Raw genomic sequence first — 26,494 nt, 5'->3', positions numbered from 1 at the left:
CACTGAGTAAAGAGCAAAAAAAAAAAAAAAAAAAAACATAGACATCTCCAGTCTGTCATAATGCTATATTTACCTTAAAACCAACACCATCCTGTTGATGCCATCACTGAGTCAACTTCAGGCAAAGGTTTACTTTGCTTGAGAAGTGAGGCACAGTTTAGATTTAATGTATAAATTAAACATGTTGAACATAATGAAATGATCATACTGCAGTAAAGTTTCTGCTTTAGATAAGCCTCATAAACCACAGGGTGTGTTTGGAAATTAATATTATTTCCTGTAACTGTTCTTTTCTGTATTTCATTAAAGAAATTCTGAATATGTTATGAAAAAGGACCACACATAAAACTTTGAAAACATCTGTGACAAGGCTTACTTTCTCCGATCTACAGTGCATATCTCTACTTAAAACAGTCCCAATAGCAATCTGTTTTTCTTAATCGCCTTTAAAAACTTGTTCAGCTTTACACTCCAACATTTCTCTGCTGTGGCTGATTTCTCTTCCCCACTATCAAAATTCAGCCTATTTAAAGAAGGAAGCTCAAACCTCTATGATAGAAACAGACAATTCAAATAGTTTCTCCTCTTTCATAAATAATGGGTTTCCATTACTCTTGCACCACATACACAAACACAAGCAGACACACATGCATGCACACACACAGTCTGGTGGACTACGTGGCAATCTGCACATACACTGTAGTTTCTGCAGCTAAGAGAAGGAGGAGCACTTGATCAAAACTCAGCCCAGCAAACTTTACATTGTGCATTGGCTCGTTACATTTAAACTATCACTCCCTGCATCTCTTCTTTTCACATAACTACAGAGATGCACAGGGAGGACTCCAGTTAATGGACTCATACAATAATAGAATAAACATGCTGATAACCAAAAACACTCCAAGTTATTATTTTGGAATTTTCCAGTCTGGGATCAATAAAGTACATCTGATTCTGATCCTGTTCCTGATTCTGATAAAGTGCTTCCAATATTTTGAATGAATTGAGGCTTGTCTGTGTTGAAAAACAAACCAGATTCTGTAAGTTTCATGAGAACTTTATGATAAAAACAAAACACCAGCATAATACAACTTGTTTCTTTACATAATTATGAGAATTTAGAAATACCTCAGGATCCAGAAGATGAAGATCAACTTTAGAATTAATTTGTTATGATTCTGGTAACCAGGTGAAGTCCAAAATTACCCACATTTTATTTTAGCTTTTGTGTTCACTAACCTCTGAGAAAGTTGTTCAGCCCATATAGTGGCTAAATCCTCCCCTATGACCACTGGATCTGAACAGTTTCTGCCACTACTAGCACAGAAAGGTTCTCAACATTCTATACATATGTGGAGCTCTGAGCTGATGATTTTTTTCTTTTTTTTTGACAATGTTGTAACTACTAGAAAATAACTTAATATAAAACGTGAAAATCCTTGTTTTGAGCATTTTAAGGTGGTATAACTATATTAAAACTGCATCTGTTCTTTGATTGTGAGCAGGTGATTTTTGTATCTGCATCTTTTGTTTGCTGTGGCTAAAAACAAAGATATTCAAGTGGTTAAAATGAACCAAAATTGTATATCTGTGGTTGGGAAAACCAAAATAACGAGTTAGGGAATGCTGTGCAGATCTGTAATCTGCACCGATTACAGGATAAGATTGTTCTATAATCTTATCATGTAATATTTTTTGTAATAAGATCTAAATTACCAGGCTGAAGAGACTGAGTTGGTGAATGCATTTACTGATATTTATAAAGCTGTGCAGAATACAAAATATTGCTTTAAATCTAAGCATAAAAAACATAGGAATGCTAGTATATTTGTTCAATACATATAAACACATTGTTGAATAGGAAAAAAGAGACAAAGCTCAGAGATTCATACTGTTCCCAACAAGAAAGTGTTAACTTTGACTCAATGACCTCTTTCCCTCATAAAGTTTTCATGTTTCTTCTCATGTGCGTTTCTGTTTCCTCTAAGTGCTTCACTTTCTTTCTGCTATGCAAACACATGCAGTCCAGGTGGGCTCAACAACAGACAGTCAGGAACCACTCAGGTGTGTCAGTGTATCAGCTTACCCTTTCTGGTGAGCAGGTTTAATCTGCCTTAATGCATTTAACGTGATGATATAAATAGAAATAGCATCAATTAAACTTCAGTGTTTGAGCTTCCAGTCAAGTATATATACACCTTAAAATCTACCCAGTCTTTAAATGTAAAACCTGCTATTGACTGACTGAAGAATTAATTGCCAAACTGGAAATTGTACAGCTTGGACTTGGATCAAATTTCAGATGTCATGTTTAAAAAGAAACAACGGCTCCATCCACTGGAGAGATGAGGCAAAATCTTAACTTTTACATTTCTGCTGTAGTTTACTTGAATTGTTTGCTGAAGTCTATAAGAAGTTCAACAATATTACTTGAAAGAAAATGCACTTCAAAAAACAAAGTTTTCCAGCTTTTGATTTCCCTCAACAGTATTTGGTTTAGTCCCAGAGTAAAATGAAATACAGTTTAATTGCTCAATAGAAACAGATATAAGGGGAAACACAAAGGAACTGCAAGCAAGAAAGTTGTTAACAGTACTGTCTCTGGTAATTAATAATTTCAGGGTTAAATTCCACTAAAGTTATCAGAGGTGTTTTTTTAATTTAACATACAAACTTAAACTCCAACTTGATAAGAAGCCACAAAGAAAATGTTAGCCATCTTTCTTTATTGAATGCAACGTACAATATAAGAATGTTGCAGTAAAAGAAGCCTTGCAGACAAAGAATAATTCACAACATTATTAAGGCATGCTTACATTTCATCAGTGCATAATATATTTGTCATGATACTGGTATAGCCCATCAATAAAACTATGGCTCAACAAATTGCAAACTGTAACAGAGTTCAGCTAATCTGATTCAATTATATTTTTGTTTATTCAAGTAAAACTAAAAATGTGTTCATTTCAGAGTAGAACATAAAACATGCATGCAGTCGTGCCTTTGCCTGGTCCACTGGTTGAAAAGAAACAGTTATAATAACAAATAAGGGATCAAATTTAATTCGTGTAATATGAAGTTTATCACAGTTAGCAGATTTTACGAAGTGGATGTTCAATCTGAAGAAGATGGGTTCATGGTGCACAGCAAAGAGCAAGTTTCCTCAAAGGCTCTTCAGGAGCTCAGCATGAAGGTCCCATCACTGGCCAGAGCATATGTCCTGATGACAAGTGTTGACCTAGACCTTGAGACAGTGCAGCACATGTTGCTGATATGACACAGATCAACACTTCCTGTATCCGTTATGGAGGTGAAAGGGAAGCTGAGCTGAGAGACACAAGGGGCGACATATTTAAACAGAACTTTTTCCATGCTATCATGGTTCTGGTTATTGTTCTTGACCTGACAGAAATTTGATTCTTTCTGAGAATGAATTATACTCAGATGGAAAAGGCGGACTGCAGCTGATGTTTAATGCTGATGATCTAGGAGAGCTTCTGTGATCCAGTGGTCCTAATGGATCTGGATGTGAGAAAAAACAGAAACTACTGTAAATGTCTGAGAATGCAATATGAATACTGCAGACTTGTCATAATTTGAGCCCCTTGTTTAAAAATAAATCTATGATAAACTGCTGTTTCCTGGTAGATTTTTAAAATTACCTCTGAAATTAAGTAATCAGAATTACATTTTATTAGAAATTAGAACCATCATCATATTTGTTTAAAACAAAAAGCAATGCTGTCAGGAATTAACAAAAATTAACAAAAATTATGTCTATAAGTATTTTAAGATTACATTCAAGCCCTTCAGTGCTATAAGCAGAGAAGAACAGATAAACAATGAGTGTAGTTTACCTCATTGTCCTGGAGGTCAATTGGGTCCTGGAGGTCCATAGGGTCCAGAAGGTCCATAGGGTCCTGGAGGTCCAGGGGTTCCTGGAAGTCCATGGGTTTCTGAAGGTCCAGTTCCTCCACTTTATTCTCAGCCTATGCATCAAATAGATACAAACACTAAATTAGACCTCATATTTGAAAAACTTGTATGTATAATTAAACCATAATTCTGTTATTTGCACTAAAATAAAGAAGAAAAAAAAAAATCCACCGAAATGACAAAAAAAAAAAAGTTCAAAGTTTGAGAGTTGGATTATTTAAAGGGCGAACACCAGTTGTTAGTGCTTAAAACTGACCTCTTTGTCTCCTAATTCAAAATGATCGGCACCTGCAAAAGCAAACACACCATATGGAAATGTGTAGTTAGAGAAGAAACAAGGTCATTAAGTTAAATGTGAAATTAAACGTGTGGCTAAAGATTTTGAATTTGATGCTGAGAAATCTGCTCCAGCACCAATGCCGCTTACACATTGCTCCTCCCCAGGGCAGTTGCTAGGAATTCTGGGCCCCAGAAAGAATTTCGCCATGGGCCCCTCTACCCCAGGATTGATGCCACTTTTTTACGTCTGTGTATTATGATGTTTTTCAGTATTCTTGACGGTGCCTGAGGTAATGCACCCAATTTGTTTTTCTTCTTTACAATGTAGTAGTAGTAGTATTATGTAAATTATGTATTATTAGTTATCTCATTTCTTTGATTTTCATGCTATGGTACCCAAATCTATTTAAACAATGTTATTACACCTCTGATTGCAAATACATTTTCAATAAACCACTCAATAATTAGGTAGTGGGTGTTTTACTGTGAACAATCAAGTACTGATGTGCAAAAAAAAAAAACAAAACAAAAAAAAACAAAAAAAAAACAATAACGTCAAGTGTCCCGTTTTTTGTCCCTTTAACAATTCCCTTCACTATCTGAAGGAGCCTTGCTTTGGGGGCATGGGTTTGGCTCCGTCAACAACAAGGACAGCGACTTAAGTTGTATTATAAATAAATTAAGCCTACATTTTGCTATTGAATATATAATTGAAATAGCTAATGGGTTGATTAATGTCTTAGTAAGTACAGCAGTTCACTAATAAACCAAACAGCCATCCAGTGTCTACCTCACTCACTCACCCTCAAAGGCATCATTGGACTGCTGGAGATGAAGGTCTGCTTCTGGGTCGGACTCAGATGAAGCAGCCAGTGTTGATTCTGGAGCAGCAGAGCACAAAGGCTTATTGTTCCAGTATATATTGCTTTTGAAAACATTAAATGTTGTGTTTCATGGAAACTGATGAAGAACTAACCTAGTCTTGGAATACACACAATCTAAATGGGCTTCTCAGTACCATAGCTCTATGCAGATACTTTCACTTTGCCATGTATGTGGAGGTCAGGCTCTGTAAAATTACCCCCTGCATAAGACCTATGTCAAGAGCAGTTTAGTTTTAGTAATGTAAGAGGGAAAAATAATTGAGTGATGTCATCCTTGTAAGGCAATTTATAAAGTATTTGGTGTCTTATTTTAAATTGCTTTGAAAACAACCAAAAATATTAGAACATTTAACTTCTTTATTTTTTTTCCATTAAGACTATTCAAATGTCCCACCAATAACAAAATTTTACAAGACTAGATTTGAACCACAGACTGTATATAAAAGATGGACGGAGCCTCCATGACGTCACCTGTGGGTTTCTGAAAGGTGAATTAAAGCTCACTGGGTGGTTCCCACCGTCGCCATCTTGGCAGCGTCATATGTGCTGTCATTCTCAGATAATTCAAAAATGGGCATAGAGGTGGATCTGAGAGGGGGACTGTGAAGGTGGTGGTGGATGATTGACACCCATCCAACACCAAGCTGCCTGTAGCTAAGAGCTAACCGAGCTAACCAGGAGCTAACGGTAACTAACCAGCTAACAGAGGTAGGCGGGTTGAAGCTAAGGCGTGCTGTTAGCCAGCTAAAAACCGTCGTTGTGCTGCACTCTCCCTTCTTGCACCAGATATTGGATACTTGTCAATCAAAAGGACATGCCCCTAATTATGCTGAATTTCAAGACTAAATTACATCCAAATGGATGAGTTAGAATTTTTTTTTTATTAATCTATTAATCCTAAAAAGATTTTTTTGTATCAGGCTTTTATTTCCGCTGTAAAATTGATCTTTTTAACATGGGAGTCTATGGGAATTGACTCTGTGTTGGAGCCAGCCCCTAGTGGATGAGGGGTGAACTGCAATTTTTTGCACTTCAGCATAGGCTTCACATTTTACCATGCCATTTAAATCATCTATCTTCTTCTTCCAGTCGTGCATATTCCCATGAGGAAGAATGAACAGTGGACCAAATCATTTTTTGTGAGGTGAGGAGGTTATTAAAATGATTCAAACTAAAATATTGTGTGGCTTTGTTTTAACTCAGATGCATTAGTATTAATATATATTAGTCATATATATGCATAATAATTTAGTCATAGAGCCTGGGGTGTGTGTGGGCCCTATGGGCTGTGGGCTCTTAGAATTGTCATCACCTTTCTCCCCTATACGGCGCTGCTCCTCCCTCCAGGGTAACAAGTTAAGGGAAGGAATGTCACTGCACCGCACACGCTGGTTCCCATTGGAGATTGCACTGAAAGCATCACGGGGTACGGATGTTATGCCGGTGTTGTCACAGATGATTTTGGACAACCTGGCAGCGGTCAGTGCTGACCTCTGCCTCTGTGTGAAAACACCTGGTTTCTCAAACCACAACCTGAGGTGAGAAAAGGAACAGATTGGCATAAAACGCATCTAATAATCCCACACTTAATATAGTTTACATAAACACATCTATCTACTCTTAAACTAACCTGTCACCCTGACGGATTTTCTGGAACTGATTTCCAATAAGGCAGGCAAACAGTGGCCCCACACGGCCACCGGCCACAAATGGCTCTGCAACACCTCCAAGCCAGATATCAATGTTGTCAGGTGTCCCGTAGAGCTCCAGCAGCTTACGAGCCAGGTCGGTGTTGTTCAGAACCTGGCCCAGTTCTGCCTGGTTACGGGGCTGAGACAGACCACAGAACCTGCGCCATGCGTTATAACCTGGATAAGGACAAGAAAGGTGAGAACAATTGTGAAAGTGCAGAAATATTAGATGAAGGTGCTGGAAATGAATGAGGCACTAACCTGGCAATCCATGGTCACGGCTCCTCTGCATGTTAAGAGAACCCAGGTCCAGAGCCAGATGCAGCACAAACTGGAACAATCGTTCTCTCAGAGCGTCTACCATCATGTGATCCTGAGTGTTCAGTTTAGCTGGACGGCCGATCAGACCGCGCAGCAGAGGGTCAATTCCACCTAGGAGGCAAAATTCTATTAGGGTGTTGAATTAGGATACAAATATGCCTGTTTTGAGTTTCCTTTGTGCTACTCACCCTCAAAGACAATTCTCCAGGGGGTGAAGAAGGCCTCGTACAAAGGGACACTGGGACAGCGAGAATCCTCTGCATAGTTCTGATTCAGTCGGGACAAAACTGGCTGGATTGCCAAGTGGGCAAAGCGGTAAGCTGCTGTTGCAAAGACATTGGAGATGCTGGGGTCAACGTTGGGGTTGTAGCCGGGGTAACGGCCAAGAAATCTGTTCTTTGCGTCGTTACCCACAATGTGGGGGAGATAGTCTCTGAAAACAAACATCTGAGAAAAACAGACAAAAATATGTCATGCAAGTGAATGACATATGCTTTTCAGAAATATGAACGCTTGCTGACTCCCAGGTGTTTTTACCTGTGTGTAAGCTCCCATAATCTTGCGGGCCTCCTGATATAGCGTCTCACTGTCCCAGTGTGGGTTAATTCTTTTCAGCTGACGAGCTAGGCGGTTATGCTCACGCATGAACAGTGTATGAATGGAAGTCAGGGCGATGTTTTCGTCAACACGGGCATCACCTGCGAAGGAAATAGATATATTATGAAGCCTTTATGAGGGTTTATTAATGCTTTAAATGTTATTAATGCTCCTATGGCTTATAGACAAACATAAAGCAATAATAATTTCCTGGTTTAGATTTTTAAAACGTTAAAACTTAACTAAATTGGAAGGTGACTAACCTGCAATGAAACAAGGAACCTCTTCAGCGTTGGTGTCATTGGTGACTTTTCCCCGAGTAGCACACATTGACACCAACAGAGGGTGGGAGGGCAGCAGTTCGCGGCCATTGTCTCTGAACTTTTCGTTAACTCGCAGCAGGCCGTCATCAGAACTGAGATTGCGAAGAAACAGGGCGAGTTTCTCATCTGAGCCGTACACCTGTCCAAGATCCAGGAAGGCTGTCAGCGAATTAATCTGCTCTCTCTTGTTGGGCTCCCCACCAAAATTGTAGGCTGAGTATCCTGTTCCACAAGCAGGGGCGGATCTAAAGACAGGGATGCAGGTGTCTGGGCGGGATGGCAGGCGGGGGTCACCAGGAGGGATCTGTTTGTTATAAAAAGGTAGAGTTTGAGTAATTAAAAAAAAAAAAAAAAAAAAAAGGTGAAAAGAGCATCTAGCATTCTGGCTTAAGCTTTGACACTAACTGGAATAGGGATGCATGGCTCAGTGTGCTCGCAGCTATTATCACAGTCAACCCCATTACTGAAGGAGCGGATGCTCGGCGAGAAAGGCGTGAAGGTGAGGTCGTGGTCATTCCACTGACCAAAAAGGGTCACCATGTGAGGCAACTCTTGGTCGCTGACCACACCTGCATCTGTCGTGCTCAAGATGTTGTTGGACACCTGTCGTACCTAAGATTGGAAAGAAATATAGTCATATTAACTGTCAAAATAAATTTTGTCTGTATATATTATTCAGCATTTGGCATAACACATGTTGTACCAGTGGGAGCAAGAAGTTGTTGATTTTTCGGTCTCTGTTCCATCCTTTCGGCTGAGAGATGCCGTCATCATACTCTGCGGGCAGCCAGCGGGCAAATGGGGTGTTGGAAGATCCAAGACGAGGGTTTTTTCTGACAGCAAGCAGGACAAATTCATGTTAGGAAATATTGCTTAAGAAATGCAAGTGAACACATCTTCTGTGGTATATGGCCTAAGATGTTGAAGAGAATTTCACAAATACTTCCTTTAAAGGAATATGTCTGCTTTTGATACTCTAAATTAGGGGACAAAAATCAAAACTATATTTAATATCATATAAAGGTTTTTCTTACAGGTTGTTGCAGATACTGTTGGCTGTGCGGTACTTGTTAATGTTTGATATGGTGCGGCACTGTGGCTTTCTGACTTGAGCAGCACATCCAGTTATGTTGGCAAGTTTATTCATGTCTTCATCAGTGAGCAAATCTGAAAGACATGTTTCAGTGTAGTTGTAGTTAATTACAGCTTCTCTTTGACCACATTATGAAACAGAACACCTCAGACCTTTAACCAGACATGGAAAAATAATAATAGTAAAAAAAAAAAACAATGTAAGCACTGGGTATGGTGTCTTTGTGTGAATGCCGCTGTCTCACCTGTTGCGTTGAGAGAGCGTTTGTGCACAAGATGCACCTTGTCGTGTACCAGACGGAGGGTCTGTGCCATGTAGTCTGCAGATCTCACAGCTGAGCGAGTTTCACCACGGGGCTGCTTCAGGAGACGAAGTGCATCAGAGGGTTTCACCATATCCATGCGGACTCGCCTCAAACTCCTGGAGGAAAAAAGGTTACATACTTGAACTATAAAAAAATCTGAACTTAGAGAGAACTTGGAGAGTTTGTAATGTCTGCTTAATGCCACAGACACAGATTTTCACTGCATATTCATGCAAGATAATTTTAATTTACTCACTCCTCTCTGGAGTACTTGTATGCATCATCCACTATTTTCTTTGCCTCTTCAAAGCACTGTTGCAGGAAAGGTCTTCCTAAATATTCCTCTGGAAAAATAAGTAAAGCAAAATTAAATTTAGAGATTAATCAAACAAACGTGTAGATGCATGTTATATGGATGGACCTACCTGTTGGTTTGGAGTAAATGGGCACCAGGCTGATGCCCAGGACAAGAAGGACAGAGAAAAGCATCTCTGAAACAAACAAGCAAACCAAAATCAGAATAAAAAAAATTAGATGGTTATTCCTCAGAAGGCATTCAAATACAACGTCTTTTAACATAAAACATCCAACAGAAGGATTTTTCTACCTGTGTGCAGATTTCTGTGAAGGTTTCAGATATTTGCTGAGATCTGGAGTCAGTGATGCTGTGTGTCCCATCATCATGCTCCTTATATTTAGTGGGTCCCCTAGAGGCCTCGCCCCTGGTGTTGAGGAGGTGGCTCACTGTGAATAAAGAACACTTCCTTCTTCCTTGTCTTTGTGATGCTGGAAATGCTTTTTCTCTAATCAGTCACTGCGTCTGGTCAACTGATAAGACAAATTATCTTGAAAAGACAAGCTATGTGTTTAACAAAGTCATAAGTCTTATTTGCAGCAGGGGTCAGAAATAGTCATAAACATGGTAACATAAAGACATTTGAGTCATTTTAGGCATTTTGCTGTATTTAGGTTTTTTCTAGTCTTCAGACATTGTTTGAATGTTATACACAGTAATTATATGTTATATTATTTAATGGATACAGATTAGTTGTTTCTGGCACAACTTCACTTGCCACATGCAGTGAGAGGCTTGTAAAAGGTTAAAACTTTATGTGGATGTGTGCATAATGTTCGCTAATGGCCATGATGAAGACTATACAAACCCAAACATGGATAATAAAGAAAAAGAGAATGAAGTTCTACTATGTGAAACAAATATGGCTGGATTTTTTTTTTTTTTTTTCATTTCACTGTATATTTTGATAAGAGAAATGTGGAAAAGAGTTGGTTCAGACATGTAACAAAGGCACCAACCAGTGAAACTGTGGGTTTTGGTTGTTGACTCACCTTAGTAGTGAGGAACACCTTGAATTCAGTGTTAAACTTTTAACTTTGTTTTCACAAATGAAATTTGAACTAACTCTTTTTCTTGGTATGGGCAAAGGAGCTATCTTAAAGTGGTTTCATGTGGTTTTCAGAGTTTCAACAGAAACTGACAAAGTTGAGAAAAGCTTTGAAAAAAGGAGGAAGAAATCCCCCCCCCCCCTAAAATCTCACTATTGCTAAATCAAAACTAAATTAAAAGTAGTTCCATATACTTACTTTTCTCAAGGGGTACTTTTTCAGGTACACCTGTTTAATTGCTTGTTTGTTAATCACATGGCAGCAACAAAATGCAGTTAGTCATGAAGACATGGCCAAGATGATTTGCTGAAGTTCAAGCTGAGCGTCAGAATGGGGGAGAGATTAAGAAACGTGGTATGGTTGTTGCTGCCAAACAGGCTGGTCTGTGCTTTTTAAAAACTGTTGATTTACTGTGATATTCACACAACCATGTTGGACTTAGACTTTGTTGTTGCCAAGGGGAAATTCTTTTCAACAGACCGAGCCCCTAGACTCCCCTCACCAAGTAGGCAGTATTGCACAGAACACATGACACAACAATACTGCACAACATAGCATGACATAATACTGCAGAGAACACAATATAACAACTCAGCGGGGCCTGATGTTTAGGGCAGCTATAACTGTGGGCAAGGGTTAAGAATGGGCAGACTTGTTGGGCATGATAGAAAGGCAACAGGAACTCAAATAACCACTGGTTCAAACTAAGACATCCAGAATACCATCTCTGAATGCACGTCTAGCCTTGAAGTAGATGGGCTACAGCAACAGCCTCCATTTCAGCTGCAACATGTAGATGGTAGGGTCAGAATTTGGTATAAACATGAAACATGTATCCATCCTGCCTTGTATCAACTGTTCAACATGTGGTTCACATCATGGATGTGCAGCTGCCAAAATCTGGAGCAACTGTGTGAGGCTTTGGTCCATATAGACCAAAGTCTCTGAGGAATGTTTCAAACAAGTTGTTGAATCTATGCCACAAAGTCTTATGGCAGTTCTGAAAACTGAAGGAGGACCAGTACTACAAAGTGTACCTAATAAAGTGACCAGTAAGTGTAAATGACCACCTACTGGCTTGAGTTCACTTGACTGAAAGTGTTTGCTGCAGAAACAGGTAAATAAGTAAAACGGTAGAATCTGTGAGGCATGGTTGTGCAATGAGGAACTGAAAAAAAAGGTATACAGTCAAACATAATACTACAATGAGGCAGTATGTCTGTGTTTGAGTGGGGTTGTGGGGGTGGGGTTTGGGTTTGGGCATGTAGTGTACGATGGCTTTTTCATGCTGAAGATGCCACAAAACACAGTGACTACACTGAAAACAAAACAAAGAACAAAGATCATTTAAAAGTCCTTCAACTCTGCTAAGAATGTCAAACAGCTCCCTGGAAACCTAAGTTGTTTAAGAGGGTACTGTTGTGTAAATCATAATTGCATTTGTTCTATTTTTTGTAGAGATGCCATGTTTTCATTTTTTTGTGAATTTATTTTATTTTTGTTTTCAAGGTGAAAAAAGTTAAGTGTTCATTAACATTATTATAACTAATAACCCCCAGCTAACTTAAATAATATTGGAAAATGGTTGAAAAAGACAAAACATTTTGTTATAAAGGCAAATTACAGATCTGTAGACCACTTTAGGTATTAACCAGCTCTGGCTACACCTAAAATGTGGTTCTCTATTGTATGAAGGTTCTAAATAAGTGATGTGCCCAACTCAAGAAAATGATTGCAACAATAAAAAGTAAAGGAGTTAAATAAAAAAGATTCTTTCTTAAGCCCCCACAATGTCCTGACCTTCTCTGCTCTACAGGCAATGAGAATAAAGGGCCCAGGCCTTATTTTCCATCAGAGTTGTGCCCTGTTGATCTTTTATCAGTTCATCTGGTTGTTACAATGACTATTAGTTGTAATTTATTTGTCAAAAATGAGAAAAAACACACAAGAAATAAAATTATGGCAAAATTATCACTGTAAAAACTAGGGGGTTTGGTTGATACTGTACGTGGAGCTTGATCCATCAAACAGTAGAACTTCGTGCATGTCTTATGAACAGGTGTAGTAAAAAAATGTTTCTGATAACCTCAGTGCAAGCACCTGAAAGTGTATGGGATACTCTGGTTCCTTCACATGGGTATCAACTTTTGCATTTGTGCATAACATCAGTTCAATAAGCTTTCAGTTTATCTGCTTGTTTTCCCAAATACAGTTACCTTTCTCAAAGCACATTGCTGTTATTTGCAACATCCCTGGACGAATTGCACTTCTCTTGAATACCCTCTTTGAAGGAAGTAAAAAAAAAAAAGCAGAAACAGTAACGACTGAAACGCTGTTTGTCAACTTCAAGGTTTAGCAAGAAATTACATTTCACCATCAGATTCTTAAAAGAAATGCCTGTCAGGCAACAATGCTGCACAGTGAGACGCTAATGCAAGAATATAATTAAAAATGGATTGAAACTGATAAATGCCATATTATTCATGTATAAGATAGTACTTTGGAGAGGACTGTCTCACACTCGGGTTGATGATTATTGCAATTACTCCTTGTCCAGGAAGCAAAGCTCTTTTGGACAAAACGTGACTCATTCCTGCTGATAACAAGTCACAGTGCAAATTTGTACACACCTCACCTTTAAATAAAAATCATGAGGAAGTCGTGTTTCGTATCCTGGGAACAATAGGTCCAACGTGTTTTCCCGCAGACTGTTAAAATGAGTTCCTGACATGCAAGACTTTTTTTTTTTTTTAAATCTTGACTTATTACTAATGACAGTTTCATCCTCTTCATGTCAATGTTTAAACCACATTAGCCCCATTCTGTATCAATGATGAAAAAAGAAAACTAGTAGAGGAGCTTCGTCTCTTATCTTACGTGCCTCGGAACTGGCCTTCCTTTGTTCACCCTCACTAACATGTAATATATTTACAGAGACTTTAGCCTATTTATATATTATTTAAATTATTCTAAAAGATTTGTGTAATGTTGCATTATTTATGATTTTATATTCTCTTGTTAAGCTACAAATCTATTTGAGAAACATCTGATTTTTCATGTTTTAGTTCCTTATTTTAATTTGTTTTAAAAGGAAAAAAAGGTCAGAGTATAAACAACTTAATCTGAATGCATTACATATTCACAGAATAAACTATTTGAAAAGTATAATTTAAATAATTAATACAGAAATGTAAAAACATCAGCCCTGTTCCTTTTCACAACATTTTTAAAAATGGTTATTCTCTTGAAAATAACAGGAGGCAATCTAACTAGATGCTCGAGCCACCTCATCTGGCTCCTCTGGCTCACACAAACTGAAAGATCTAATGATGTAGAAAAGTTAGATCAGTAGACCTTTTGCTATTTAGGTGTTTAAAAAAACAGAAAAAATATGTGCAGCATGGCTTAATATAACATATAGTTTAAAACAAAATGTTTTTATGTTGTTTAAATGTTAAAGCTTAACTTTCTTTAGTATGTGGAGATTATTATTCATTATTGGTGAAATAAACCCACGAAAGAAATCCCCACAAAGTGATTTATTAGTAAGAGATAAACTTGTTTCTAACTTGCAAGTTGTCATAAAAAACGTGCAAGAAGGAAGTTGTGATGTGCAGAAGGTCAAAGGGATTTCACAAGTTGAGACAAAGAAAGTTAGAAAGTTCAAAGACTGAAACAAATGAAGAAGAACAAAAGTTTTGTAATATGTCATAGAATCACCACACACTGCCAAATAACTTCAGTCAGTTCTATTGCAGATTTGAAACTGGGAATAAGGAGTCTGCTCCGATCTTGTTTTGCACTACATCTCGTCATACTAAATGTTTTTTTCCACAAGCTGTCATGACTTTGAACAATGCACTTTGAAATACCTCAGATATGCACTTTACTGTTTTAGTTACTTCTTTAACTGCTATTTATTTATACAGTGTTTTTATTGTTTCTTAATATTTATGCGTTTTAGGATGTGTCCATGTGTTGTATTTTTAGGCTTGCATTTCATATGTTTTGTTTTGTTTGTTAAATGTTGACAGTGCACTTTGAGTTTCTTGCAACTGTTTTCCAGTGTGGTTTCTTTTCTGCAGATGGCAAATAAACCGAACTGAACTGAACTGAATCTCATGAGTAGTGGATTTACAACATTTAACATGGGGTGGCAAAAGAGGGGCAACAGGTCTAGACTGGGTGGCATTAGTAGCGTTTACATGGAGCACTTTTGACCCGATCAGACATCTATCAGAATAAAATGCATCATGTAAATGCCTCAGTTTATCTAATCGTCCTCGACTGGAATAAGCAGCAAATCTTTCCATCATGTAAACACACAACTGATCCAGCATCTATGTAAACATGTCAGCTGCATCACACTGATTTCAGTCAGATGGTAAAAATGTTTGCCCATGTAAACGTAGCTATTGACTGTCTAAGCGGTCCTTGGTCAGGATTGAGAAACACTGCCCTATCATTATCTTTCTGATAAGACAAAAACAATATTTAGGCTTAAATTAAAAAAAGAGCTTCCTCAAAATGAGCTTAGAAAAAAAAAAAAAAACTTAAAAGTACAAGACAGATCAGCCATCTCTTTTAGGTCAGGTCAAATTTATTTTTATAGCACATTTCCAACAGTCCATGCTGCCTAAAGTTTTACAAACTGTTAGCAAAAAGCTAATGATAACAGTTATGATGCTGTGCAGCAAAACATCTCACAAATATCAAAATCTAGCATGTGGCATGTGGGCCAGCTGGAATAAAAGCATCAGTTTGGAATACCTATAATTATTGTAGCCAGTTTTTTTGTTTTCCCTTTTCATAGGATTCTGCTTTTACTTCTTTTCATTTCTTATTTCCAAATGAAGTGTTACCTTTATGATGCTATAGTGTTAAAAGAATCAAGATCAAAGTAGTATAGTATATTAGTTTACAACTTACTTTTGAAGCCTGCAAGGCTTACTTTACTGTAAATATTTATTCTGCCATAAACTAGTGGCCATAAAGACCAGAGTTACAAATTAGTTGTGAATTTAGGTCATGTATTTTTCTTGCTGTACAATCACAATCATGTTGTATATGTCATTATTACTACAGGGTGGGACATTCCAGCAAACAGAAGCAACAACCGTAATTTACGTAAAGTCGGTCATGATGTGAGTTTAGTGTATGGCAATTCTTAGTTGATACAAAATACAGTTGACAGCAAGATGAAAGTTCAAGTCTGTTTATCATTGACAGTGATTCAGACAGTAAGAAAAATATGTTTAACCAGCAAATTGTTTATATTGAAATTTACAGAAGATAGGATCAAGTCTGCAACCTCTGAAGATGCACTAGTGTACACAAAAAATAAAAAAAACTTTTAAATTAAGGGAGTATTTTTGTTATTTTGGCATTTTTTGACTGAATTTTGCATCAGGAGTTAAAGCAGTCATCTGCCCATTGGAAGATTGGTGGTTCAATCACTGGCTTCCCCAGTCCACATTTAAAGTGTCATTGTTCAACACACTGGACCCACAGTGCCTCGGATGAATTTCTCTGTGTGTGACAGAGAAAAAAACTGAAAATAAAACTGTACAGACTAAGAAGTGCTGTATGGATGTATGTGAAAATGTATAATAGTGTTTCAGTGGACAAGACCAGAAAACGCTACCTATAAAAAGGCAGTCTATTTATTTTGTGATATTGGTGGCATTGGAAAAGGCAACCATATGCTTTATAACTTATTACTACTCAGTCCATGAGCAAGCTTTATTTGAAGGCCCAATTTTATTCAACTAAACTTTAAAACTTAAAATGCTTGTTACCAGCACAGTACAATATATTACCATTTAACTTTTAATAGTTATGTAGACTAACAGAATGAACCCCTCTTTATCATTTTATACAGTATGATGTAGAAGTGTGTGTAATGTGTTCTTGTTTCTTCTTTTAGGTTTATTTTTATTTGTATTTGTTCTTTGTTTGTTTTCCAGCTCAGAAACATCAACAGAATTAAATGTTTAGTCTCCCAGAAAGACCAAGAGAAACTCATCCCTGCATTCATCTCCAGTAGGCTGGATTACTGGTCTTTTAACAGGACTTCCTACAAAGACCATTAAACGTCTGCAGCTTTACAAATCCCAGAATGGTTTAGGTCCAGAACACATGTGTGATATGTTCAGAGAATATAAATCTAGCAGAGCTCTTAGATCCAAAGCTCTTAGTCCAGACCAGAATCCAGACTAAACATGGAGAAGCAGCGTTTAGCTATTATGATGAAAACAAGTGGAACAAACTGCCAGTGGAGATTAAATTTTCACCAAATGTCGATATTTTTGAATCCAGGTTAAAAATTTCTTTTCCCATGTGCCTATACATTTAATCTGCAAGGTAACTTTTTAACTTATCTTGCTTTTAATCATTTTAATGTAATTTATGATTTTATTGTGATTCTTGCTATTTGTTGCTGCCTTTTACTACTTTTTAATATCTGTAATGCTTTTAATGTTTTATTTAAAGCACTTTGAATTGTCCTCTACCGATTTATCTTTCCCTCTTCTGATAGTAGCCAGTGTACATGTCCTGTACTTTGTTTTTTCTTGAGTCAGCGAAAGTGAAACAGAATGAACAGTTCAAATTGCAGTGTTTTCTCTGTTGGACATGACTAATAGACTGTAAAAGTCCTCATGCATAAAGATTGAAAGCTTCAAGCTTCACAGAGTTTTATTGGCAATTCACTATATGTCAGAACATACCGAAGAAGAGAAATACCATTTTCTCTCACCATGGAGATAACAAAAACAAAGGTTTTATGCAGAAGCAGTGAGCGTCAAATGTTTGTTAATAAGTTTACCATCTTTACAGTCCAGAGGGAGGGGGCCTTCAGCATCCTGACACTACAACCCTAAAGACCTAAAGACGGACACACAAAGAAAGACATTCCATCTACCTCACATAGCTGTGGTAGCAAACTGTAAATGTTTTAATACTAAATTAGTCCAAACAAAAGTTAAACCAACCCTGCCCTGTTTTGAGTGTCCCCAAAGATTTTGAGCTCAATCACTCTCAAGTGAGAGTGATTCAGCTCAAATGGCTACCACCCACTAGGTGGTAAGCAATCAGAGGGTTGCAGGCTTGATCCTATCTTGTTATTCAGTAAATTTCAATTTAAACAATTTGCTGGTATATATATATATATATATATATATATATATATATATATATATATATATATATATATATATATATATATATAGCTATCTGAGTTACTGTCAATAATAAACAGACTTGAACTTTCATCTTGCTGTCAACTGTATTTTGTATCAACTAAGAATTGCCATACACTAAACACTCCTCATGACCGAGTTTACGTAGATTATGGTTGTTCCTTCTGCTTGCTGGAATGTCCCACCCTGTAGTCCTGATGGCAATACTAACAGTAATAAGAGAATTACTGCATGATGTTTTTGTACCTTTAAGAAAAATACATGACCTAAATTCACAACTAATTTGGAACTCTGGTCTCACTAACACTAAACATATTTAATCTATCTATAATAATCTATCTATCTATATCTATCATGAGAAATTATCAAAGCTATACTTTTGGGAACACCACCCCATTCATGATTTCCTTTTACGTCTGCCACCACATCCAGTATCTGCAAATTCAGGCATTACTAGCAGTATTTAGTTGCAGCAGTCATGAATGAAAAATGTGTATTTCCTGAGATACTATATTTATGTATGCTTATTTATACATTTTTTCTTTTGTAACCGAGACCCGGTGGTTGGTGGCTGCCGCATTAGGGAGCCGAATAACAACAATAATAATAACCGACCTATTATCTTTCAGGGTCAAACTTGTCCAACAGTAAACACTAAGCTAAAAAATATTTGTTTTTTTAAAACCTTTATTTAACCAGAAAGAACCCACTGAGATCATTTGTTTTCACAAGGGTGACCAGGTCAAGAGGCACACATCAGTAGTTTAATTTGATACACCCAGTGTTTCCACCACAGATCTAAGCAATGGAGGTACTGAACTTAAGCCTCCATGACAAGAAAACAAAGCATCTCTCAGAACTGTGCCACTTGCCACTGCTGGTCTACAAGGTTTAAGTAAGAAAGAACTATGTTTACTTTGACTTGTGAGAATAAATATCACAATTTCCCATGTATGAGGTAAAAAAACAAAACAAAAAGCATAGAGGGTAGAGAGGTTATAGTCGACTTCTGCTTCTAAAGCTGATTGCTTTAAGGACAAGGAAACCAGAAATTTCCATGCAGAATCCAAACAGCTCAGTTTTTGCTGGATCAGTGTATTGACATTAAATTGGTTTAAAATAGTTAAATCTCTCTTTGGTTGAAAATTCGGAACAGACTCAGAGTATTTATTTATAAAACTGACTGTGTCATGAAAGTTAACAGAGCACAGTATAACAACCAATATTTACAACTAAAGATTAAAGGTATGTGTTAGAGGAAGTACAAATGAACAACAATAAAATGGGACCATTTCCTTAAATCAGGTTTAATTTTTGACTCAGACTCTTTGTGGTGATCAGTCTCTTTTTCAGTCACTGCAAACACCTGTATTATGTATAAGAGAACAGCATTAGGAAAGGATCTCATTATAGCCTATATAGATAGCACACAAAACAAAAACATCAACAAAAGGTTCTCTCAGCATCGTGTGTATGAAAATATTGTTTTGTGACATTAAAAATAAAATAAAAACAATAACATAAAGAATAAGTGAAGTTTTATTGTAGAATCCCTATTCATTGCAGAGAAGGTCTAGAAAACAAGTCACAAAGTTCAGACAAAAATATAAATACATAAATTAAAAGGTGCTTGAGTCAATTTCTGGATATAATAAACAGCAGCTGAGTTTTAAGTCAAGAGTGTGGAATAATATCCAAAATCTTTGTCGTCTATGGTCTACAGGAATAAATGCAGTCCTAAGCAGTGTACCAGTAGGGACACTGGGACATTTAGTGCCCCTGCAATGATCACCAGTGTCCCAATAAAATCTCACAGAGATGAAGATGATGAATAGTTGATGATGACTCTCTGATGCTGACTTGCTCAAAAATACTGATGTCAAGATGTCAAGTTTTACACAGAAGATCATACTTTTTTTTTTTTAAGTTTTTTTTTTGAAGAGAAAATGTTATGAATCGATGTGGATCAGTTAATAACTGGGTTTAAACTATAAATTCAGTTTCGTTTTATGGTCATCTAAAACAAGATTATAGACAGATAAAGAGAGAAATTAAGGTAGTCTGCAGAACAAAAGTAAGATAAACCAGGTAAATTAGCACTCAGAGACAGTTCACGGGCAACTTCTATTTCACCCACATGCAGCGTTTTCAGCAATAAATTCATAGAACTAGGTTTTGTAGCAAAGGAAGTTATATATTTTATTCCATCATATAATACACTTTGTGCAATGTGAACATTGAGTGTGTTGTCTTTGTGAGAGTTTATTTTAACAGTCTCAAAGAGAAACCACAATAAATCAGATCAGCAACCTAAACCCAGAACAAGGAGGGAAATAAAAAAACATTTTATCAGGGGCATTTGAGGGAATGAAAGGCACTTTTACTCTGAATTTTCTTGGTTGTTAAAATAATTTAAGAAACCACAAGATGGCACCAGAGTCAAACGCTACCACATCTAAATAGGCTTTGACTTAAGCTGCTACTTGTCCATACTACTCTGAGTAATTTTGTTTGTCCTGCTTTCAGTTCAATTCAATTCAATTCAATTCAATTCAATTCAATTCAATTCAATTCAATTCAATTTGGTTCAGAGTGGTTCCAACACCTCGTTAGTTTTGCTTTCATAGGTACAAGCGACTAATTCAATCAGCTGGGTTCCGCCATTATAATTACAACTGTGAACTGCACCAACCAATATTTAAAATTATATTTAAAACCCAACAAAACAAAAACTTGACAAACCAGTTATAATAAATTAGTTATAAAGTTTCTGACCTGAAGTTTAAAATTTAGGGTAAAACTGAACAAACTCAATAAAAATGATTTCCTTAGTTAAAATGAATCATTAGAGGTCTATAACTTAATAGATGCCTTTATAATATTGCATAACCCAGGTTCAGTAACCAGACAAAAGAAAGTAACAGGTGCACTGTAATACATAAATAAATAAATAAGCTGGGTAACCTTAAAAAAGTTGCCCCAGCTGCTGAGCTTTATTGAGGTAATTCCACCAAAGTGTTGTGTGACTCTAAATGAAGAGAGAAAGTCAAAGTAGAGTTTTAAACCTAACAAAGTTAGGAGAGTGATTCAGGTCTACTGAAACAACTCATGCTGTTAAGATTACATTCACAAGATGCTTCAACTTAACTGTGGCAGTAAGTCTGTTTTCCACCCATCCATTTTCCTGCTTATTCCAATGCAGAGTTTGGGAGGTTGGAGCCTCTCCCAGCAGCTACTAGGTGAGAAACAGCACGCCCTGGACCGGTCACCAGTCCATCGCAGGGCTAGAAACAATCATTCATGCTCACACATGCAAAGTCCACAGGCTGAAATGGAACTGTCTTGCTTTGAGGCAACAGTGCTAACCATCACACCACCATGCAGCCCAGGAACTCTCTTTTCACTATATGTATTAAAGAATTGAACTATCCCTTAAAAACCCAGAACTTTATGTATGAGACACATGACAAAATTCAGCAGAAAACAAAATCCTTATTGAGATCAAGAGGTGAAGTTTGGTTCACCAAACAAGGAAGCAAGAACCACAGTGAGTCATACAGTGTGAATCCATACAAGCTGTATGATGGCAGAACGTTAGAGGAAAAGGTGCAGTCCTTAGAGCCAAAACTACATTAACAATCATGATCATTTCAAACATATTTTCATACTAGAGTTTAATGACTAGTAGGAAAACTGTGTGAAAGTGTACCCCACTATGTGCTCTGTCAGTCTCTTCATCTGAGTAAAAACTCAGGACCGATTTATGGTAGCTGAATGAACTACACCTTCTTCTAAAGAAATTAACTAAGATTTGATCTAGAGCTGAATTTTTTACTACTTTGTAGAAGTATTTACTGATGTGTTTCAGTCTCTGGAAAGCTGAAAGGTCCAGCTTCAAGCAGGATTAAGATTAGTCTAATTTACATCTTGAAAAGGCAAACTTACATTCAAATCTCTTTTATGGTGAAGTAAAAAAAAATTAGTAATGATGTGGGTGCCTGGTTGTATACAATAAGTAATTATAACAGAAACTGAGAGAGAACACAGAGTGTGTGGAGTTAGATGTCAAATAGTTTAAAATACCCACAGCCTGTCTTTAAAATAAGATGTCATGTTTTTGTCATTTTTGTGCCTTGGAGTAAGGAAGTGAAAATACACTTGACTTCCCCATTGCTGAAAAGCTAAAATACATCTTATCACATACACTATTTGTTCTTCAAAACCTGGTTGGTGGGGGCTCCAGCTAACCAGTGGGCCATGTCAAATATAAGCTGAACTTGTGGCTCCCTCACAGATGTGAGAAGAGGTTCGAGTAAAACCAGAAAGTAATCAAGATGGCCATGCTTGTGGTAACACTGCTTCTCTCAATTGGTCTCCAAGGCTGTGGTAAGACTGAAAATTATATTAATATTTTAAAAAAATTGAATCTAATTCTAAAGTGTAAATACAATAAAACTTTAAACATGTCCCACATTTGTCCACTGCAGTTCTGACCGCGACTTATGATGCCAATCAAAGTCAACCAGATCTCATGAAAGTAAGTGATTGTTTTGATTTCAGTCTTTTCGCTTCTTTTATTAACCTTCTGAAAACAGGATTCACTACCAAAAACTGATTGATTTAATTTCTGTTATAATGAAGAAACCTTCCCAGGTTTAGCTTCATGCTTTTAGATGTGTAATGATAAGACTACAGGACGGAATGATACAGAAAGATTCAAAATGATGCAATGTGATTGAAATCATTTCTAATTTTTCTGACTTCTTTTTAATCAAGATGAACTAAAGCATCTAGAAATGTAATCGAATGAACATTAATGGTATTCAGCTTCTATTCTTTAATCCATTATAATGATGTGATATTTATTTCTATATTCAGACGGGGGATCTCTGCCAGGACTGCACCAAAATATTTGAACTCCTTGTTGACATGCTTTCCAATGCAGACCTGCAGGTGGGAACAAGGGCAGACTGCCCAGCAAACACATACCTGAGTGTTCATATTTGCTCACTGATAATATTATCAATACTGTTTAAATCTATATTCACAAGGATTTAAATACACAATGTGCTCATTCAAGCTGCTGCTAAGATCTGTGTTTGAGTAGTTTCCATTAAATAAATAGAATAAATAGTTTGAATTCCAGGACTCAATTTACATGCTGCATTGCGTTATCAGCTGAAGCACATGCTTCACATTCACGAATGCAAATAATCAGTCATTCTCAAACTGAAACCCACACACAATACAGGAATGTTCCTGTTTTCTTTGCATGAAAAGCCACTTCCTATTTTCTATTTCTAACAAAAGCTGAAATGAAAGTTTTTTCTTGACCTTAAAGATCCTCTTTTTCTATAGCCTGCTCTGGTTTGGAGGAAATAATATTTTTTTTTGTCTGAAGACAAACATAAACCGATCAATATCTTGTTTATTTGAGGATCATTAACAAACTTAAGCATCATTACACAGTTGGGTGTTGCTAGTGCATGCACAGTCCTTCACAGAAAATAATAATATATGTTTTAATTTTATTATTTATTCCTTCATAAATGGGTGAAAACAAAAGAAAGAGACAAAGAAAAAAAAATATTAAATGATCTAATAAAAAAGGTCTCTACAGGTTTAACCAAAACTGTACCAGTCTATCTGCATTGCACTAGTGTTTAGTCATCAATTTCTAATATTTCAAATGCATGTAAATGCATACTTTTAAAGCAACAAGAATAAGAAAAATCATAGATAAAACATTATGAAATAAGTTAAAAGAGGAGCAATTGTGTTAAAAATAAAATGGGGCATAGCAAGATGTAATCCATTTATTTTGATTTTTATTTCTATTAGTGGCAAGATTATCAATCAGTCTTTTGTTGTTTTTTTTTAAAACAAGGTATTCAAAGAAACATCGGCTATGACAGTTCACCACCCTGTTGCTCCTTACTCAGTTACAATCTCACATTGTCTCTGCTTCCGACTAGCTAATTTGTAGTTTTATAAATTAGCTCATAAGCAAAACTGTTGTCACCCTTAGTTCTAACAGAGAAACTTGTGGTATGACAATAATAGTGAATAAATATTAAAATAATAGTATTTAAGTCATTTAATTTTTATGCTATAGGGAAAATGATCACATGTTGCCTAGCTTGAACTTATACCAAAGTTAACATGCAGATCCACATTAACTTCTACGATTCCGTTTTATGTCTTGCACATGCTTGAGCAAAGTCAACATATATATATATATCATTTTTTTTTTACTTCTGCCCATGTTCAGCAGAGTTAAAACTGTTGCATATCATCTCAAGTAAATAATCGTTGTCACTTCATTCTAGAAAAAGATCATGGATGGAATTGAAAGTCTGTGTGCACACCTGCCGGGAAAAACTGCCCAAATCTGCAAAGAAGAGGTGGACAAGATGCTCCCGCTGGCCATCACCTTTTTTACTGGGATTGTAGTAAGTCAAAGCTTGCCAGAGTAATGCCCAGAATCTCGGATCTATTCCCAGTGCATACATTGATCACACCTTCTCCCTAGAAACCAGGTGAGATCTGCAAAATCATTGGGCTCTGCAGCTCCTGTGATAAACACGAGAAGATGCTCGGCTACTTTGCCAACGAAGCCCTTCAGGTTGCTGTGACGAAAGACAATGTGAGTCGATTACAACTTAGTGATATAAATATTTTAAATATAAAAACTTCCCTTTATGTGTTTATTTTTAAAAACTAATTTTCCTTTAATCTTCTGCTATTTGTGTCAATACTTAAGGCCAACCCCACAACACACTGCTCCTTCTGCATTTTCCTTTTTAAAACCTTGGAAGATCTGCTGCCTAAGGAGAGGACTGAGGTGAGTTACTCATAACAAACCCTGTGCATTAGAAGTAGCACAACACCTTTTATTGGTGTACTTAGACGCCGCCAAACAAATGTGCTGACAGAGCACACACTCGTCTAAATTTTTCATTTATCCCGCAGGGCGCTGTGATCAAGCTGCTGGAGGAGATTTGTATAATCTTGCCACCCGCCTACCGAGACCAGTGTGATACAATCATTGGGAAGTTTAGCAAGACAGTGCTGGATGCAATCTTGGGCTATGCCACCCCTGAAGCCATTTGTAACCTCATCCACCAGTGTAAAGGGCAGGAAGCTCCCATTGTGGGTCAGTCTGACTCTTTGTCTTCAATATGTATCTTTAAATAACTGACACCTACCTTGTAAAATGCTATAAAACCACAATTTTTAAAAGTTTAAAGTGATCTCTTGAAATATATTGTTTCCTATAGTTCAAATCACAGGGCACAGCTTTGTAAATATGTTAACTAATCCAACATCGAGCCATGGAAGGTTTATGTAGCTACCTTAAAAGGGGTCCATCAGATTTTGGTTTTACAGAAATTTTTAGTACATGTTATTCTACTCATGGGTAGATATACAGTTGAACTACTACACCAAGTGGTTACATGATCATTTTTAAAATTAATATTCAATGTCTTTTTGAAGAGTATATGACCCACCCTTATAGTGGGCTAGATTTATCATTTTCACTTGCACAAGGTGCCATGTCTTGATAAACATTTTCTGTATAGCTCTAATATTATATATCTAATATTGTCATTTCTCTCTGGGATTCATTAATTTTCATATTTCCAATCTCATCACAGATTCCGCATCCATACGACAAAATAAATAAAACAAAATGCCAGGGCTTTGGATAAAGTTGTGACATTTTTTAGACAGTAAATTGAACACATTTGATCACATTTTAGAAGCTTTTTTTTACTTCAAAACCAACATTCAGCTGTTGCCTTTTATATTCACAGACCCATGCATCTTGCCAACATACAGATGCAGAGATACCAAGACTGCCCTCAAATGTGGAGTAAGTAAACAAATTTCTTGTTTATTTTGTGGATGCTCAGTGGCCTTAAACACCTAACTTTTCTTCTTGTGCAGACGGTTTTCTACTGTCAGAAATTTGTCTGGAAGCCTCTAAACTACAATCTAATCTAACATTCAAAAGGTAGGTTGAAGTTAATTACATTATTTTGATAGCAAAAACAATTATTTAACAGAATACCTCCTCAAACCATTTCCATATTTTCTTTATTACAGGGTGGGAATAAAACCATGAGTCACACTCATGACTAACCATCATTGCTCAATATCAAGCTGCAAATATTTCTGCTTGCATTTTTTTAAATAAATCTCAATGCAGTATCTTTCATGCTTTTTATGATTTTGTTGTAAATAATGTACCATTTGCACTGAGAAAAGAAATCCAACAAAGGGATTATCTGAATTTCCGTAGCAAAAGAATGCTCCGAAGTTAAGAAAGCTTTTCTGAACCAAAAGGTTAAATTCTTCACATTCCTCTGTATACATGATAAGATCTGTGTGTTTAGCAGTCTTTATTTTGCATATCAGGTTTCCTGGTTTCATCATCTTCTATAAAGTGTGTTCTGTAAT

General features: G+C 36.7%; 2 protein-coding genes across 2 annotated transcripts; one reads left to right on the top strand and one right to left on the bottom strand.

Annotated features, from left to right (window-relative positions):
- Positions 1-2,709: 2,709 nt before the first annotated feature.
- On the bottom strand, positions 2,710-10,119 carry mpx (myeloid-specific peroxidase). Its single transcript, XM_041970777.1, has 17 exons — positions 10,036-10,119; positions 9,854-9,919; positions 9,685-9,772; positions 9,369-9,544; positions 9,066-9,198; positions 8,735-8,864; positions 8,437-8,643; positions 7,972-8,335; positions 7,649-7,809; positions 7,300-7,558; positions 7,052-7,222; positions 6,730-6,967; positions 6,412-6,632; positions 5,019-5,096; positions 4,193-4,224; positions 3,858-3,989; positions 2,710-3,522 (listed from the first exon to the last, which is right to left on the bottom strand). The coding sequence occupies exons 2-17, from the start codon at positions 9,915-9,917 to the stop codon at positions 3,514-3,516; spliced, it is 2,463 nt and encodes an 820-aa protein (XP_041826711.1). The 5' UTR covers positions 9,918-9,919; positions 10,036-10,119; the 3' UTR covers positions 2,710-3,513.
- Positions 10,120-22,243: 12,124 nt separating this feature from the next.
- LOC121630093 (prosaposin) lies at positions 22,244-26,224 on the top strand. Its single transcript, XM_041970157.1, has 10 exons — positions 22,244-22,417; positions 22,519-22,568; positions 22,910-22,984; positions 24,361-24,483; positions 24,564-24,677; positions 24,795-24,875; positions 25,004-25,187; positions 25,849-25,907; positions 25,982-26,048; positions 26,141-26,224. Exons 1-9 carry the CDS (start codon positions 22,366-22,368, stop codon positions 26,036-26,038), a joined length of 795 nt encoding a protein of 264 aa, XP_041826091.1. The 5' UTR covers positions 22,244-22,365; the 3' UTR covers positions 26,039-26,048; positions 26,141-26,224.
- Positions 26,225-26,494: the final 270 nt, after the last annotated feature.

The sequence above is a fragment of the Melanotaenia boesemani genome, chromosome 19 (assembly GCF_017639745.1).
Source record: "Melanotaenia boesemani isolate fMelBoe1 chromosome 19, fMelBoe1.pri, whole genome shotgun sequence".
In the NCBI taxonomy this organism is placed as follows: domain Eukaryota; kingdom Metazoa; phylum Chordata; class Actinopteri; order Atheriniformes; family Melanotaeniidae; genus Melanotaenia; species Melanotaenia boesemani.
Note: the sequence above shows the minus strand (reverse complement) of the source record. Positions and strands in the feature narration are given on the sequence as shown.